This window comes from Mastigoproctus giganteus, chromosome 12 (genome assembly GCF_048544385.1).
Source record: "Mastigoproctus giganteus isolate SK-2022 chromosome 12, ASM4854438v1, whole genome shotgun sequence".
Classification (NCBI taxonomy): domain Eukaryota; kingdom Metazoa; phylum Arthropoda; class Arachnida; order Uropygi; family Thelyphonidae; genus Mastigoproctus; species Mastigoproctus giganteus.
This window is the reverse complement of record NC_143586.1, coordinates 128,507,488-128,521,756: the sequence shown is the minus strand read 5'-3', so window position 1 is coordinate 128,521,756 and position 14,269 is coordinate 128,507,488. Positions and strand designations below refer to the sequence as shown.

At 37.2% G+C, this 14,269-nt stretch overlaps 1 protein-coding gene across 2 annotated transcripts in view; it reads right to left on the bottom strand.

The window, feature by feature from the left end:
- The window catches only part of LOC150077411 (AP-2 complex subunit alpha-like), a 588,904-nt gene that overhangs the window by 176,105 nt on the left and 398,530 nt on the right, over positions 1 to 14,269 (bottom strand). For both annotated transcript variants that reach the window (XM_090386478.1, XM_090386479.1), the window contains exon 19: positions 10,505 to 10,719. In XM_090386478.1, coding sequence (XP_090242604.1) covers positions 10,505 to 10,719 — 215 coding nt within the window. The remainder of the gene's footprint in view (positions 1 to 10,504; positions 10,720 to 14,269) is intronic.

Here is a 14,269-nt window from a genome sequence, read left to right as displayed (position 1 = left end):
TCGATCTAATTGCATTTGTGATAATACCGATAGCTGGAATTGTGTGGGTTTTTACGTTATTATGGCGAAAAGCGTTTCCCCTTCACTGATATAAAAAACAAACACATTTTCAGAATCTTCTCTTCATTGCTATCGTGTTGCGTTCAGTTGGGGTGATTCTGCATTCGACTGCCATTTTTTGTAAACACAAAAGCGAATCGTGCATAAGCAAATTCGGTCGTGTTATATACGATATCGTTCCCCTATTTATAAATTGTGTATGAACAAATTCGTGTAGTGTAAACACGTGTTATATGAGGACTGACTGTATTAGCCACCATATGGTGCAAGGAAGCCAATGCCTCTTGCTGTACCAGCTGGGAAAGCAAAAAAAAAAAAAAAAAAAGGAGAAAGAGACACTCATGTAGGTATCTTATCAAGTTGATCTGAATTCTGAAATTTTCCAAGCTGTCATCCTCAAACCACCCATGGAGGCAACTTATTCCAATACTTATCAAATCGCTGGCCAAAGAAAACTTGTAATCAGTCTAAACCTCTACCCCTAATATGAATTTATGGATGGAATCAATTTTAACAGTGAGCCTGTATGCAGTTCTGGAATCATTTTTAACAGTGAAAATTTCAGTCTCGTTCGTTTTACTTTCAACTTCTCAGAGTCATATACACCTAAATCAAATCTCCTCTAAGTTTCCAGGCTCTGCAGCCATGTATTCAAAGTCTTTCCTCATATGAGTTATATCTCACCTGGCACATTTCTAAGCTTTGAACCCTTTCAAGAAACTCAGTTTTTTTTTTTTTAGGTTTGGATTCAATAACTGGATATAGTATTTCAAGCGAGTCCTCAAAACTGCCAATATACAGTGGTATTACAGCCTCCTTGTCTCTATGAGCAAATGACTGGTAAATCGCTGCTAGGACACCATGGGCCCTCCTTACACATTGATTGAGAGTCTACATTGATCAGATAACCTCATCTCTGACCATATTATAACTCCCAAATTTCTTTCTTCCTCTACTGTTTTTAGTTCAATCCCACCAAGCGTGCGAGTTATTTTCAAGTTGCTATTACCCATAACCATTAATCATAACCCTCTTCCTCCTGCCCTGCAATCCATCTGAGGATTTTTCCCAATGATTCTAACGTGTTCCAACTTATACAGTAACCTCTCGTGCGGGATTGACTCAAATACTTTGTTGAAATTTAAGTAATATCGAAATTATTTGCTACAACCAGCTCACGAGTGACTGTATAAAATTAGCTGACTAGGTTAGTTAAACATGATTTTTCCCTTTACAAAAATCATGCTGTGTTTCCTTCAGAATTCCATTTCTATTTAAATGATCCTATATTGCAGCCTTATACACTCAGATAAAATTTCTTATGGTTAAAAACATGTTACACTTCACACACATAGGAGAGTCATCTGTCCTCAGCAAGCATGAACGAGTAAGATGACTGTGTCCTATGCAGAGGCGAGTAAGAACAACTTCCTTTCTGCAGTTCCTGCGCAGACTAGACTGCCACAGTTTAATTACAGGATTTATCTGATAGAGCTTGTTCCTTACTTGGTCATGCCAAGATTGTTGCCACTGGGAGAGTAATCTTTTGTTGATGAATTGCCTGTAGTCTGTATAGGGGACTAATAGGCTATGGTTGTTCTGGAGTTGCGGTGACCTGGCTGCAGCATTGGCCAGTTCATTAGCCCTGATTCCAAAATGTAGCTTGGGATCAGGGGTAATGAACCCTGAAAAGGATGTCAAAAGAATATTCAAAGAGAGAATATAACATCTGCTGGACCTGGGTCAGGAATGGACAAGGATTACATCTCATCCCTAATAAAGCCTGTACACACCATAATATATCTTCAGTAATTGTGGCCTAAGGTTAATTCAACAGCATACAACTCTGTTGAGTATATGCTGCATTCGTCAGGTATCTTTTCAGATATAAGGTTATTTGGGAAAATGGCGACAGACAACTCTAAACTTGAGCCATCAGTGAAGACAGGCAAGAAGCCAGAGTATTCGGCTGCTTGGTAGGTAGTAATAGTGGCATGTGATGCAAGAAAGCAAGCATATGAGCTTATACACAATCAGCCAAAAAAAAAAAAAAAAAAAAACGCACATCCATTCCCTGAGAATGGCATAGGAGAGTCATCCATTCTCAGCAGGAATGAATGAGTAAGATGACTGTGTCCTATGCAGATGCGAGTAAGAACTTCCTTTGTGCAGTTCCTGCACAGACTCGACTGCCACAGTTTAAGGATGTAGCTTCTCTATTAACATGTGGTCTTTCACCACATGTTAATAGAGAAGTTGCACAGTGGTGGTTGAGCATGCCAAGGTGGAATTGGGCCTTGTTGATGGGGGCAACATTGTTTACAGTTACACTAAGCTGTCTAAGTAGATCGAGACACGAATACCAAAGGAACAGTTGGAGTCTGATGGGTATTATAAAGATTTTCCCATCATGGCTCAAAATCAGGTGCCTGGAAGAGATTTTAGTTTGAAAGCATACTGTAGACTGTACACTGATGGTTGATGGAGTCCAACCGTAGGAGTATGCCAAGTCTAGCAGATGTGTATACTTGGGACCCATAGTCTAACTTAGATCGCATAAGTGCACGATAGAGGTGCAATGAAGTGCATCGTTCAATGCTCAAAGAGTTACACGAGATTGCATGTAGGATATTCAAGCCTTTCGTGCACTTCGCATGTAGTTGACAGATGTGCTGTAGAAAGGTCAACTTTCTATCAAATATGAGCCTCAAAAAACTAGTCTCAGGTACTACCAGAACAGTATTTTGCCCTAGTCTCAGTTCAGGTTTAGGGTTTTTTTTTTTTTTTTTTGGTTTTTAGGAGCATTAGCAACTAAGGCCATATTGCTCCGGGATATGCAGTGGTCATTCCCTGACCTTTCCGCACCCTCTGTATTTGGTGGTAACGGACTCGAACTCCGGTCTAATCAAGAAGCGTGTGCTATGCACTGCTGCTCCTTCCCACCTGGCTACGGAGGCGCCCAGGTTTAGGGTGAAGATTATGCTTGCGGCAAAAGTGTATGTATGCAAATGGTCTTTTGCGGGAAGAACCTGAAGTCATTATTCACTGCCCATGAGCTCAGGGAGTCAATGGCACATTGAAGTTGTCTCTTCATTATTCTCATGTTGCAAGACTGAGAGAATAAGCTAAAATCATTAGCATAGAGAGCACATTTTACAGTTGGGGGAAGTTGTTCCATGATGGAATTCACTTTGATGGCAAAAAGCAAACACTTAAAACTGATCCTTGAGGTATTCTCTCTTGGATAAAAGGCTGAGAGAGGGTAGCTCCTACACAAACTTGAAAGGAAGAATAGGGTAAAAAAGTTTTTGATAAAAGCTGGGAGATGACCTCTAAGCCCGATGCTATAAAGGTCTTTTAAAATTCCAAATTTCCATGCTGTGTCATATGCTTTTTTCATATCAAAGAAAACAGACCCTTGGTGTTCTCGTTTTAAAAAGGCATCTCAAATGTTTGTTTCGAGCCTAATTAAATGATCTAAAGTGGACCTATTCCTTCGGAAACAACACAGCACTCTGGAGAGGAGCCCATTTGCCTCCAAATACCATATAAGGGGAGTTCTCTCCAGGATTTTGCCCAGACAGCCAGTCCGAACAACAGGATGGCAGTTTTTTGGAATTTTTTGCTTAGGAAAGGCAAGCACAACTGCTTTATGCCTAGACTGACCATATGTCCCATTTTCAACAGGACAGGCCCATTTTTTTGCTACGTTTTAGTAAAAATCTCATTTTGTCCCATTTTCTAAAAAAAAAACTTAAAAAAAAAAAAAAAAAAAACACGCTTATATACTGGTGCAACAACCTATAATCTTGATTATATCGTAAGATGGCTGCCATTGTGGGTAGTGGTAATGCGTGTAACCACAGGTAGAGTGCGTCGATTGAATGCTGAGCAGTAACCATCTGCTGGTGGTTACCGCTATGACTGAAATAGATCAACAATTTTTGTCACAGGCCTTTAACATCAGTTCAACAATGTGTTGCATGTCAGTAGTCAATTAGTAGTCTGTAGTTGGAATTTGTTCAGTGTGCTTGTTGGTTACTGCATACACACACTTGAAAGTTTATTTTATAATTTTAAAAGTTAAGCCACAAAATTTAAAATGTCAAAAAAGAGAAATTGCACATTTAACAAAGACCTTCAATAAGAATTCAATTCATTAAACTGGACAACTGGTATAGTGATAAAACAAACATCTTAACAAATTAACCAACATCTACGTAGCCAGAAACATAAGGATGCTGAAAAAACTTTTGAATTTGGTTCAAAGCATCAGCTCATTCATCGTAAGATGTGATGATGGAGAAAGTGATAAAATCGCATCGCACGAAGCTCTTGTTGCATATCATTCCATGCATCAACAACGAGAGTTTTCATAAAAATGACTACTTGTCAAAATTGATATAAAAGATTTATGAACCAAAATTTTCTTCCTCACGTACAAATTCAGAAGCAATAATTACTAACATTTTATCACCATATATACCAGATGAAGTAATAATGGATTTGAATGAAACTAAAAGCATTACAATAAGTTTAGAAGCATCAAACAAAAAAGACATGAAACAGTTTCCAATTGTTGTGTGGTGGTGGTGGTAAAGTTAAAATTATAAGATTTGACTTCTTTACCTTGTGAAACATCCAAACTACAAAGTATTATGTTGAAGAAAATAATAGATAAATTCTCCTTACAAAACAAAATCTTTGCTCTGTGTGCTGATAATACCAACACAAATTTTGGAGGTTGTAAAAGAGTTGGTAAAAATAATGCATAGAGAAAAATTGAAAATGAGTTGGAACAAGAGATTATTGGTTGTGGTGCACATATTATTCACAATTGTCTCCAGTGTCTGTCAACTGCCTACTAATCGATATTGATTGTTTTGCAGTTAAAATATGCAAATACATATTTATATACAGGCAGTTCCAGCTTTACAAGTATTTTTTCAAGTATCAACAGATTACTGAAAATATGAACATTAATTGCAATAAATAAATGCTAAACATTCATAAATATGACATTTCAAACCACACATGTAGCTATACAATATATTACTACTGTGCTTGCATTTATTTGTTAAGGCAGAGATAAGGAGGGAGGTCCGACTCAAAGAATTTTGAAAAGAAATCTATATTTTAGATGCAATCAAAATAATAAAATGAGCCTGGGACAAAATTACAGAGAAAATGAAGGGTGCTTGGAATAAACTCTGTCATTTGTTTATTGATAATTTTGAAGGATTTCAAGAACCAGCAGAGATCATGCAAAATGAAACAGAAGTGGTAGTTGATATTGCTAACCAACTGCAGCTTGAGGTTTCCTACAACTGACATCACTGATCTGCTTCATGGAGAGGTCACAAATGAAGACCTCCTTGAAATGGTAAAATGTGAAGAAGCTAAGGAAGAAGATTTAGCAGCTGACACCCCTGTTCCTTCCTTCACTCTCAAAGGCTTGAGGAAGCTTTTCAACATAGAAAAAGCAATTGAGATTTGAGTCACAAGATTCAAACTGAGCACACTAGAAAAGTTTCTAGATTTAAAAAAAAAAAAAAAAAAATGCTTATGCATGCCATCATGATATTTATAAGGAAAAGAGAAGACTGTCTCTGAAACAAACAATTCTTGAAGCACATCCGAAGAAGAAGACGACTCCTTGTGCTTCGAACAAACCAACAGCGAGTGCTGAGCCAACAATCAGTGAAGAACCATCAACGAGTGTGTGTTTAGTCAATGATGATGAAGAATAAACATTCTTTAACATTTATATGACAAATAATTTCTCTATTATTATAATTTACTTGATTTTAAAGGCTATGCTTACATTCCTTTGGATAAATAAATTATTGTTTAAGCATAAACTTTGTTTTGTTGAATTATATTTAACATTACTATGGTCAGATTTCATTGTTGAGAATGTAACCCATTTTAACATTACGTCTACAGGAAATAAATTCCCGCTTTACGAGTGTGCGTTAGGAATGAATTAACTCAAAGTTGGGAACTACCTGTACACAGTGAGAGTCAAAGAACTTAAACTTTTGTGGATTTTCAGGAGATAATTATACAAAATTATTGGAACATGGAAATACAAGATTTTGGTCCATAGCCCCATCATCAATTTACAGAATTTTAAGCATGTTTGACAGACTTTGTTCATATTTTCTTTCTCAAGAGAAATGTCCTGTTATGGTGAAAAAAATTATTTGAAGATCCCTGTTTTGAAATTATGGTTATTTGCAAAAATTACAACCATAATTTCAAACAGGGATTTCAGCTACAGAAGTAGCTATGAATATTGAAAACCTTACAAACATATTAGAAGCTAGAAAAAAAAAAAAAAAAAAAAAAATTAACTTTTTATAACAACAGATGTTAAACTAAAAATGTTAATAGACTGAGGTGAAATTAGTGAGGTCAAGTTTTTTGAAGTACTTAAGAACTTTTTATGAAATCAGCTTAGAATATGCAAACAAGTGGAAATGCAACTTGGGAAATACTGAAAAATTTAAATGGGTATTACTGAGAAAGGTACCTGAATAGAAAGAAATATAAGGCAGTTTCAACGAGGAGCTGTTTGTTGTTTGTTATTTGGTTTTTAGGAGCATTAGCAACTAAGGCTCCGGGATATGCAGTGGTCATCCGCATCCTGACCTATTCGCATCCTCCGTATTTGGTGGTGACGTGCTCGAACCCTGGTCTAATCAAGAAGCATGTGCTATACACTGCTGCTCCTTCCCACCTGGCTATGGAGGCGCCTCAACAAGGAGCTTATTACATGAACAAGAGCAGACAAAACTCACATATTTGATCAGGGGGCATTTATAAAAGCAATAGTTGTTAGGCAGTTGGACAAATGGAATAAAGAAAACATTTCTGTATCTGATAGATGGGTTCAAGTATTTTTCTGAAATGAGTGAAAAATATCTAGCTTTCCAGGATTTTAGTAACGTTGTGGAATTTGTTCTTTCCCTACCTGGAAGTACACTTCTGTGGAGAGAATATTTTCCATAATGAATAGCATGCAGCTGAAGGAAAAATCCAGATTAAGTGCTGAAACCTTGAAAGTCATGTTAATTATAAAGCAAAATTGTAATATGGCGTGTGATTAGTTTTATGACAAGATCTTAAAAGACCAAAATTTGTTATGCAAAATACGTTGAAAAATATCTGAAAAATAATCTGAAAAATATACTTGGTGTGAACTTGATGATGTGCAGTTCCCCTCAATGTCAACCTAAAAACATTTTGTTGAATTTTTTTTTTTCTGCTCTTTCCAAACATTTCTTCTCCCAGTCCTGCTTTGGCCTCAAGGAATTATGGTCATCTGTGAGTCATGGAGGTAGGAGTGACATTAGCCAACATCCATGTATCCAGAAACAAGGATGCTGAGAAAACTGGGAATTTGGTTCAAAGCATCAGCTCGTTCATCATCCTGTTTTCATCATTCCCAGTCCCACTTTGGACTCAAGAAATTATGGTCTGCCTATGTTATGCCAGAATCCAGGAACTGCTCTTCTGGAAAGATCATATTGTACAGAAAAAGAAAATAATCCATGGATTTAGCTGACAGGTGTTTGTTCATTTCATAATGGATGAGATCTGGTCTAGTAGCACTTGTCTTGGTATGAGTTAGAGCTGTTTTTAAATCTTCTATAGTGAAGAGCCCATTATAAGGATGAGAATCCTTACATTTAAAGTTAATTGGCTGCTTTTTGTGTTTGTCTTTCAGTACAAGGGACTCTGGGGAGTAAGTACGGGTGGTATACACTTATCGAGTAAGGATATGATGTGCAGTTCCCCTCAATGTCAACCTAAAAACATTTTGTTGAATTTTTTTTTTCTGCTCTTTCCAAACATTTCTTAAAGTTATCCATACACTTATGGATACCACCACCCAGATAGCACCATTTCAAAGTTATTTGAATTGCTCCATGCAGAAAGCTTGAGTCCTTAAAATCACTTTTTGAGAAAACTGAGAAAAACTATTTAGTCTTTTCTGTAATTGCAAAAATTCTAAATAAAAATTATACTTTTAGTCTAGTGTATAAGAAATTTTTTGAGATACTTTGAATTTGAATGCACAGAGGCTATATAAAAAACATTTAAGTCTATGGACTGAAGCCCTTTCTGCATGGATGTAGAAAATACAGTGGTTAATATATTCTCAATTTTTCTGTTATCTTATTGAATATTGAAACAATTGAATATTCAATTGTTTGTGTGTGTGTGAGGATGACATATTTCAAAGATTAAAACATTTCTTTTAAAATATTTAATTGTAAGTAAAAAAAAAACAGCTTTATACATAAAGCTTTCAGTTGTCAAAACATCTTGTGCATCATTAACATCTTCACTACTTCTAGGCCAGTTGTTAACTATTTCCTTGTAAAACCGTTGATATTCTTCTGGAACATAAGGAAGTAGCTTGTAAATGTCTTTTATCTTAACTGATTTAATCAGAACTCTTCCATGAGGGTACGCTTTTGCTGGAGGAAACTCTGGAGAATGTTTGCCGGGATGCCTTAGCCTAAAAGTATGATACACAATATTGACAATAAATTGACTGGCAATCATACACCCTTCAACTTTCTTGCTGTATTTAAACTGCATCAGAGAACTTATTCTAAAATGAACCTTTTCTTCTCTAGTTACTGTCATAGAAGATGTTTCTTCAGACGTGGAGGTCTTTTTATAATACCTTGGCCACCAGCTCTTAAAGTTAATCACTTCATTAGTGCCAACCAGTTTCGCTTCAGATTTTCCCTGTCTGCAGCTAGTCTTTAACTGAGCTGAATCAATTCAGTGACTTCCTAAATTCCATCATGAGATCTAAGGTTCCTCTGATCAATGCAAAATCCCTGACGCACGGTAGATATGAATGACCCCTGACAGGTAAAAAGTGCTCGATTTCAGGAAAATGATCAGAATCTGTAAGGGCTAACAAAAATCTAGAAAGAGGCAATTTTTATGTTCAGTAACTGGAGACTACTATGCAGCATGTCTTCATCAAAATTATGCCCAAAAATTCATCAGAAGAGGTCACAGACACTGGAAGCTGATGTGTTTGTACTACACGATCTAAGGTCTCCTATCACAGTCTGTACAATGTCTTCACCAATTACAAGTGGTAAGCACTATTTCACCCACCTTTAGCCAATATGAGTCCTTGCAATTATGATCTAGTCTCCAAGATCAGGGAATGACTGCGTGTACAAAGATTTCGGTCTTTAGAAGCACTGCTTGCAGCCATGACCAGCACATCAAACAGCTTAACTTCAACACTTTAACAGCATTCAAAAATTACAACAACACTGGCAAGCAGTCATAGGCAAAAGAAGACTACAATGAAGATTTTTAATGTAAATTATGTTATTGAATAAATAAATTTTAAATCAACTGTTTCGGTGCATTACTTTTGGGAAAACCCTCACAGAACGTGATGTTCAATGGTACTATAATTTATTCTTTGTGATAATTGCTGGAAGTGATTGAACTGAACTTTTGTGCTTATAGTTTAACTTGCAGATGTCAAATACAGGTAATACAAATTGAACTTTTTTTTGGAGTTATAGTCTGTAGACTAAAATGTAGGATAGACTGAACTTTGAACTCCAGAAGTGTTCTGGATTCCCCCACACAGTAGAGAAAGGGAAGCTGGCCTTCAAACACCAAACTATTTATGTCATCTCTTTTTTTTTTTTTTTATTTCTCTTCTCTTCCCAGTTTATTAAAGCTACGTTTGGGTCAGGGTAATGTAAATAGTGACTGTTCAAGAGCTGAACAGCAAACTAGCTCAACAGCTCATAAAAACATATATTGAAATAGCCTATCACCACATGGCAAAGACAGAAATAAGGTGTAGCAGTTTCTGTCCACCTGGGACAAATGGCCAATCACTCAACACAAACATACATGCATCTCTACACTGATTAGCCTTTACCATATATTATGCATCACAATTACGTTTGTCTGTCTTTGTCTGGCCAAACTCTCTACACAACATGGTACCACTCTGAGTGGTATTAAGTTTCTCATAACTCTAACGTCTGCATCATCAGTGTACTTGGTTCAAATATTGCTATCCAGCTTTTGTTGAAAAACCCATATAAATCTTTCTCTAAAATTCTGCCAAGGAGAATTTATGATGTCATCAGTTTTAAAATTTGCAGTTTACTAATATTCTTTTGAAAACTTCTAATAACCTTTACTTTCAACAAAATATTTTCCACCAACAGATGATATTTCATTTAAATATATAAAAAATCATGTAACCAATTCAATTTCAATATATTTTTCTATAGTGTGAAGCTGAAAGTATTGGGTACTTTAATGTTTGCACATTGCTGTATAGGGAAATAAACAAGTATATATATATAATATATATAATTCACAGAAAAGAAACAGCTTCAAAATTCAAGACTTGTATAGTAAGTATCCTTACTTTTGTAAACCTTCTTCATTACTAATAACAATGCCACTACCAGTAGCAGTTGGAGTAGTTGGAGCAGAAGTAGTAGGAGAAGGTTCCCCAAAAACATCTACTAGAAGATCATTTGCTGTTCCTGTAGGCTGAGCAGTAGATGACTGTTGTGTTTCAGGAGGCGTTACTGAGATTCCAAGCAAATCTACAGTAGCTGTATTTGAAGGTGGCGATGTCTGATAAAACAAGTATTATCATAAACACTTTTGTATTATAGTTCAATTAATTTTTTTCACATTTGTGTAAAATACAACAAAGATAACTAAAGAATTATGTACCTGAATTTGAACAGTAAAGCCAATCAAGAATAATGAAAACTATGATATTTTCAAGTTATCTGCAGAATAATAATGTTGGTGCATGACTTTATTTTTATCATTCCACAAAGATTTAAAGAAAACATTAAATTTCAGTACCACTAAACAGCATAAGATGTATGACAGGTTCCACAAAACATCCATTAGAAAAATCATTTTCTGTTCCTGTAGGCTTCATTTCAAAATCCCCTTTCAATCACTTCTGAGTTTATAGCTTCACTAGATTTGTTAGTTTTGCTTGTTAGCAAGCATGAACTAATTGCTATTCTGTGCATGTCTGAATACAAATGAGGTTTATCTTTCAGTACTTCCAAAACTTTCACTATGTAAAATTGGAACAGTATCGCATTAAGGGCAAGTTGCTACAATGGATAAAAGGATGGTTAAATGGAGGAGAAGACAGAGTGGTAATCAACAGACACTGCTCTTCGTGGACTAATTTCATTAGTCCACGAAGAGCAGTGAACATTGATTACCATGAAAATCTCTGCGAAAAGATCTAAACCTCCCAGACACTATTGTTATATGATATGTGTACCCCGAACTAGATAGCATTAGGTTTAACGGAAAACTAGACAGCTGTTTGTTATTTGGTTTTTAGAAGCATTAGCAACTAAGGCCATATTGCTCCGGGGATATGTGGTGGTCATTCCCTGACTTTTCCCCATCCTCCGTATTTGGTGGTGACGGGCTCGAACCCCGGTCTAATCAAGAAGCGTGTGCTACGCACTGCTGCTCCTTCCCACCTGGCTACGGAGGCGCCTAACTAGATAGCGAGTATAGTAGTATCAATTAATCAGTAAAATTTACTAAACTTATTAAATTTCATCGTCAATCAAATTGTACTTTTTTTAAACTAAATACATATAGTGACCTAGTTTTTCAAACGTAACATTATAAATTAATACATATAACTTGACAGGAGATAAGAAAGTCATAATGTAACTCAGAGATAATATTCGATACTGAAATACATATATATAGTGTTATAACTGCATTGAGATATAAGTTTAGGGTTATATTTTGTATTGGAATTTTATTTGAAATTGAACATAAATCATAACTCAGACCATAGCAGCAAAGCAAAAGGCTCAAATTATTGGGAGTGCTGTGGCTCAGAGGAGAACTGAGGAGGGGACGGTTGTCCTCTGAATCACAGCCTTTTGAAATGCACAGCATGTTTGATGTTTGTGGATAAATCAGGAATGGGACATAATATTGCCAAGGGGAATGTCTTTGTGTGTGTGCACAATGTTAAGGAGTGTGAGGAAATCAGGTGGCAACTCAGCATTGTTATGGGCCTATATATGAGAGCTTGATGGATAGGGTGGATGTCCTCCAAGGATTTAAATTGAGGGACTCATCAAGTTCTCAAGCTGGCCACATCAATGCCAGAGCTTGCACTTGAATGTCATGCAACACATCGGCAACCACCAAGGCAGAAGGTGCTGGTCCCAAAGGAACTAGTTGTTGTCGGTGACTATTGTCAGGGAAAAGGGAAACATTGTGCAAAAAGGATAAGTGGTACAGAATATAAACTTTACTTTCTACAGTCCAACTTTACAAACAACACAGATTTAATTTCATCCAACCAAGGAAAAATTTTACAACAATAATCAAACACATTTTTAAATCACTATCTACCCACACTGAGCTCTCGATCGGCTGCTCTAACATAACATAAAATTAGTCAATGGTTTGCACAATGTCATGCAACACATCGGCAACCACCAAGGCAGAAGGTGCTGGTCCCAAAGGAACTAGTTGTTGTCGGTGACTATTGTCAGGGAAAAGGGAAACATTGTGCAAAAAGGATAAGTGGTACAGAATATAAACTTTACTTTCTACAGTCCAACTTTACAAACAACACAGATTTAATTTCATCCAACCAAGGAAAAATTTTACAACAATAATCAAACACATTTTTAAATCACTATCTACCCACACTGAGCTCTCGATCAGCTGCTCTAACATAACATAAAATTAGTCAATGGTTTGCACAGGAGCTCTATAACTAGTATATGTAATCAGAATAGTTGAGTGCTGGTAGTTGTAATGAAATTTCACCTTTTTGCATGGATTATAAGTATTAAACAGCAAATAATATCTCAAAATATGGATAATCTCTTTTCACAGGTATGTGCCATTATACACACCAATGGCACAGCACTTGCTTTAATATGTACAGCTAATATAGAGGGTCCAGTCACATTAAGACCCCCCCCCCCAATGCAAGACATCACACATGCCTAGCAAATCATACATCGCACATGTCAAGTTCACACATGGCAAGCATATAAGGCTTGATGTTCGGCATCCATGAACACAGTAACAGCCTCTGTCGTGGGCAAAGCACGCGACCTATCATACCTGGAAAAAGGCATGATCATCAGTTATCGGGCAGGGGTGCCAGCATTTATGAAACAGCGGACTTTGTGAAATGCTCATGTTCTGCAGTGATGAAAGAGTATCAAGACAAGACTGGACGAATGGGTCAGTTTTAACAACCCGACGTGCCAACTGTTGAGCCTCATGCACCATTGACCCCCAGAGGTGAACGTAGGCTGAAACAGTTGGTCAGGACCAATTGGCATGCTACTGTTGCTCAACTGGCCATCTAAATGAACTGTGAGGCCACCAGAAAGGTCTCCAATACGACAGTGCAGCGAACCCAAAGCAACGGGCACAAAGTGGCAGGAGTGCTGTGACTCGGGGGAGAACTGAGGGGGCGATTCTCCAACGCATCACAGCCTAAAAAATGTGCAACTTGTGAAATATTTGCCAAACTATCTGGAACGGAACATGATATTGCCATGGGGGATGTCTTTGTGTATGCGCGCGCGATGTAAGGAGTGTAAGGAAATCAGGTGACAACTCAGCGTTGTTATGGGCCTATATGAGAGTTTGAAGGACAGGGTGAATGCCCTCGAAAGATCTAAATTGAGGGGCCCATCAGGCTCTCAGCTGCCCACATCACCGCCAGAGCTTGCACTTGGTCATCACGCAACACAGCAGCAACCTCCAAGGCACAATGCGCTGGTTCTTCAGGAACTAGTAGTTGTTGGTGACTATTGTCAGGGAAACGGGAAACATCCTTTGTAAAAAGGATAGGTGGAACAGGACCAGGGTATGTCTGCCAGGGGCAAAGGTTGATGACATTGTAGAGCAGATATCATCTTTTAAGAGCACAAAAGGTGATATAGTTGTACACGTTGGCACTAATGATATCAAGAGTAGGAGACCGGCAGAATTACTTAACAAGTACAGGTCACTGATGAAAAAAAGCCGTGAATTAGGGTTGAATTTGAAAGTGTCTGCAATTCTGCCCAGACACGATAGGAGGGAGTATATGATGAGAGCCTTCTCAATCAATTCGGCCCTGGAAAGATTGTGCAAGGCTCAAGGGATA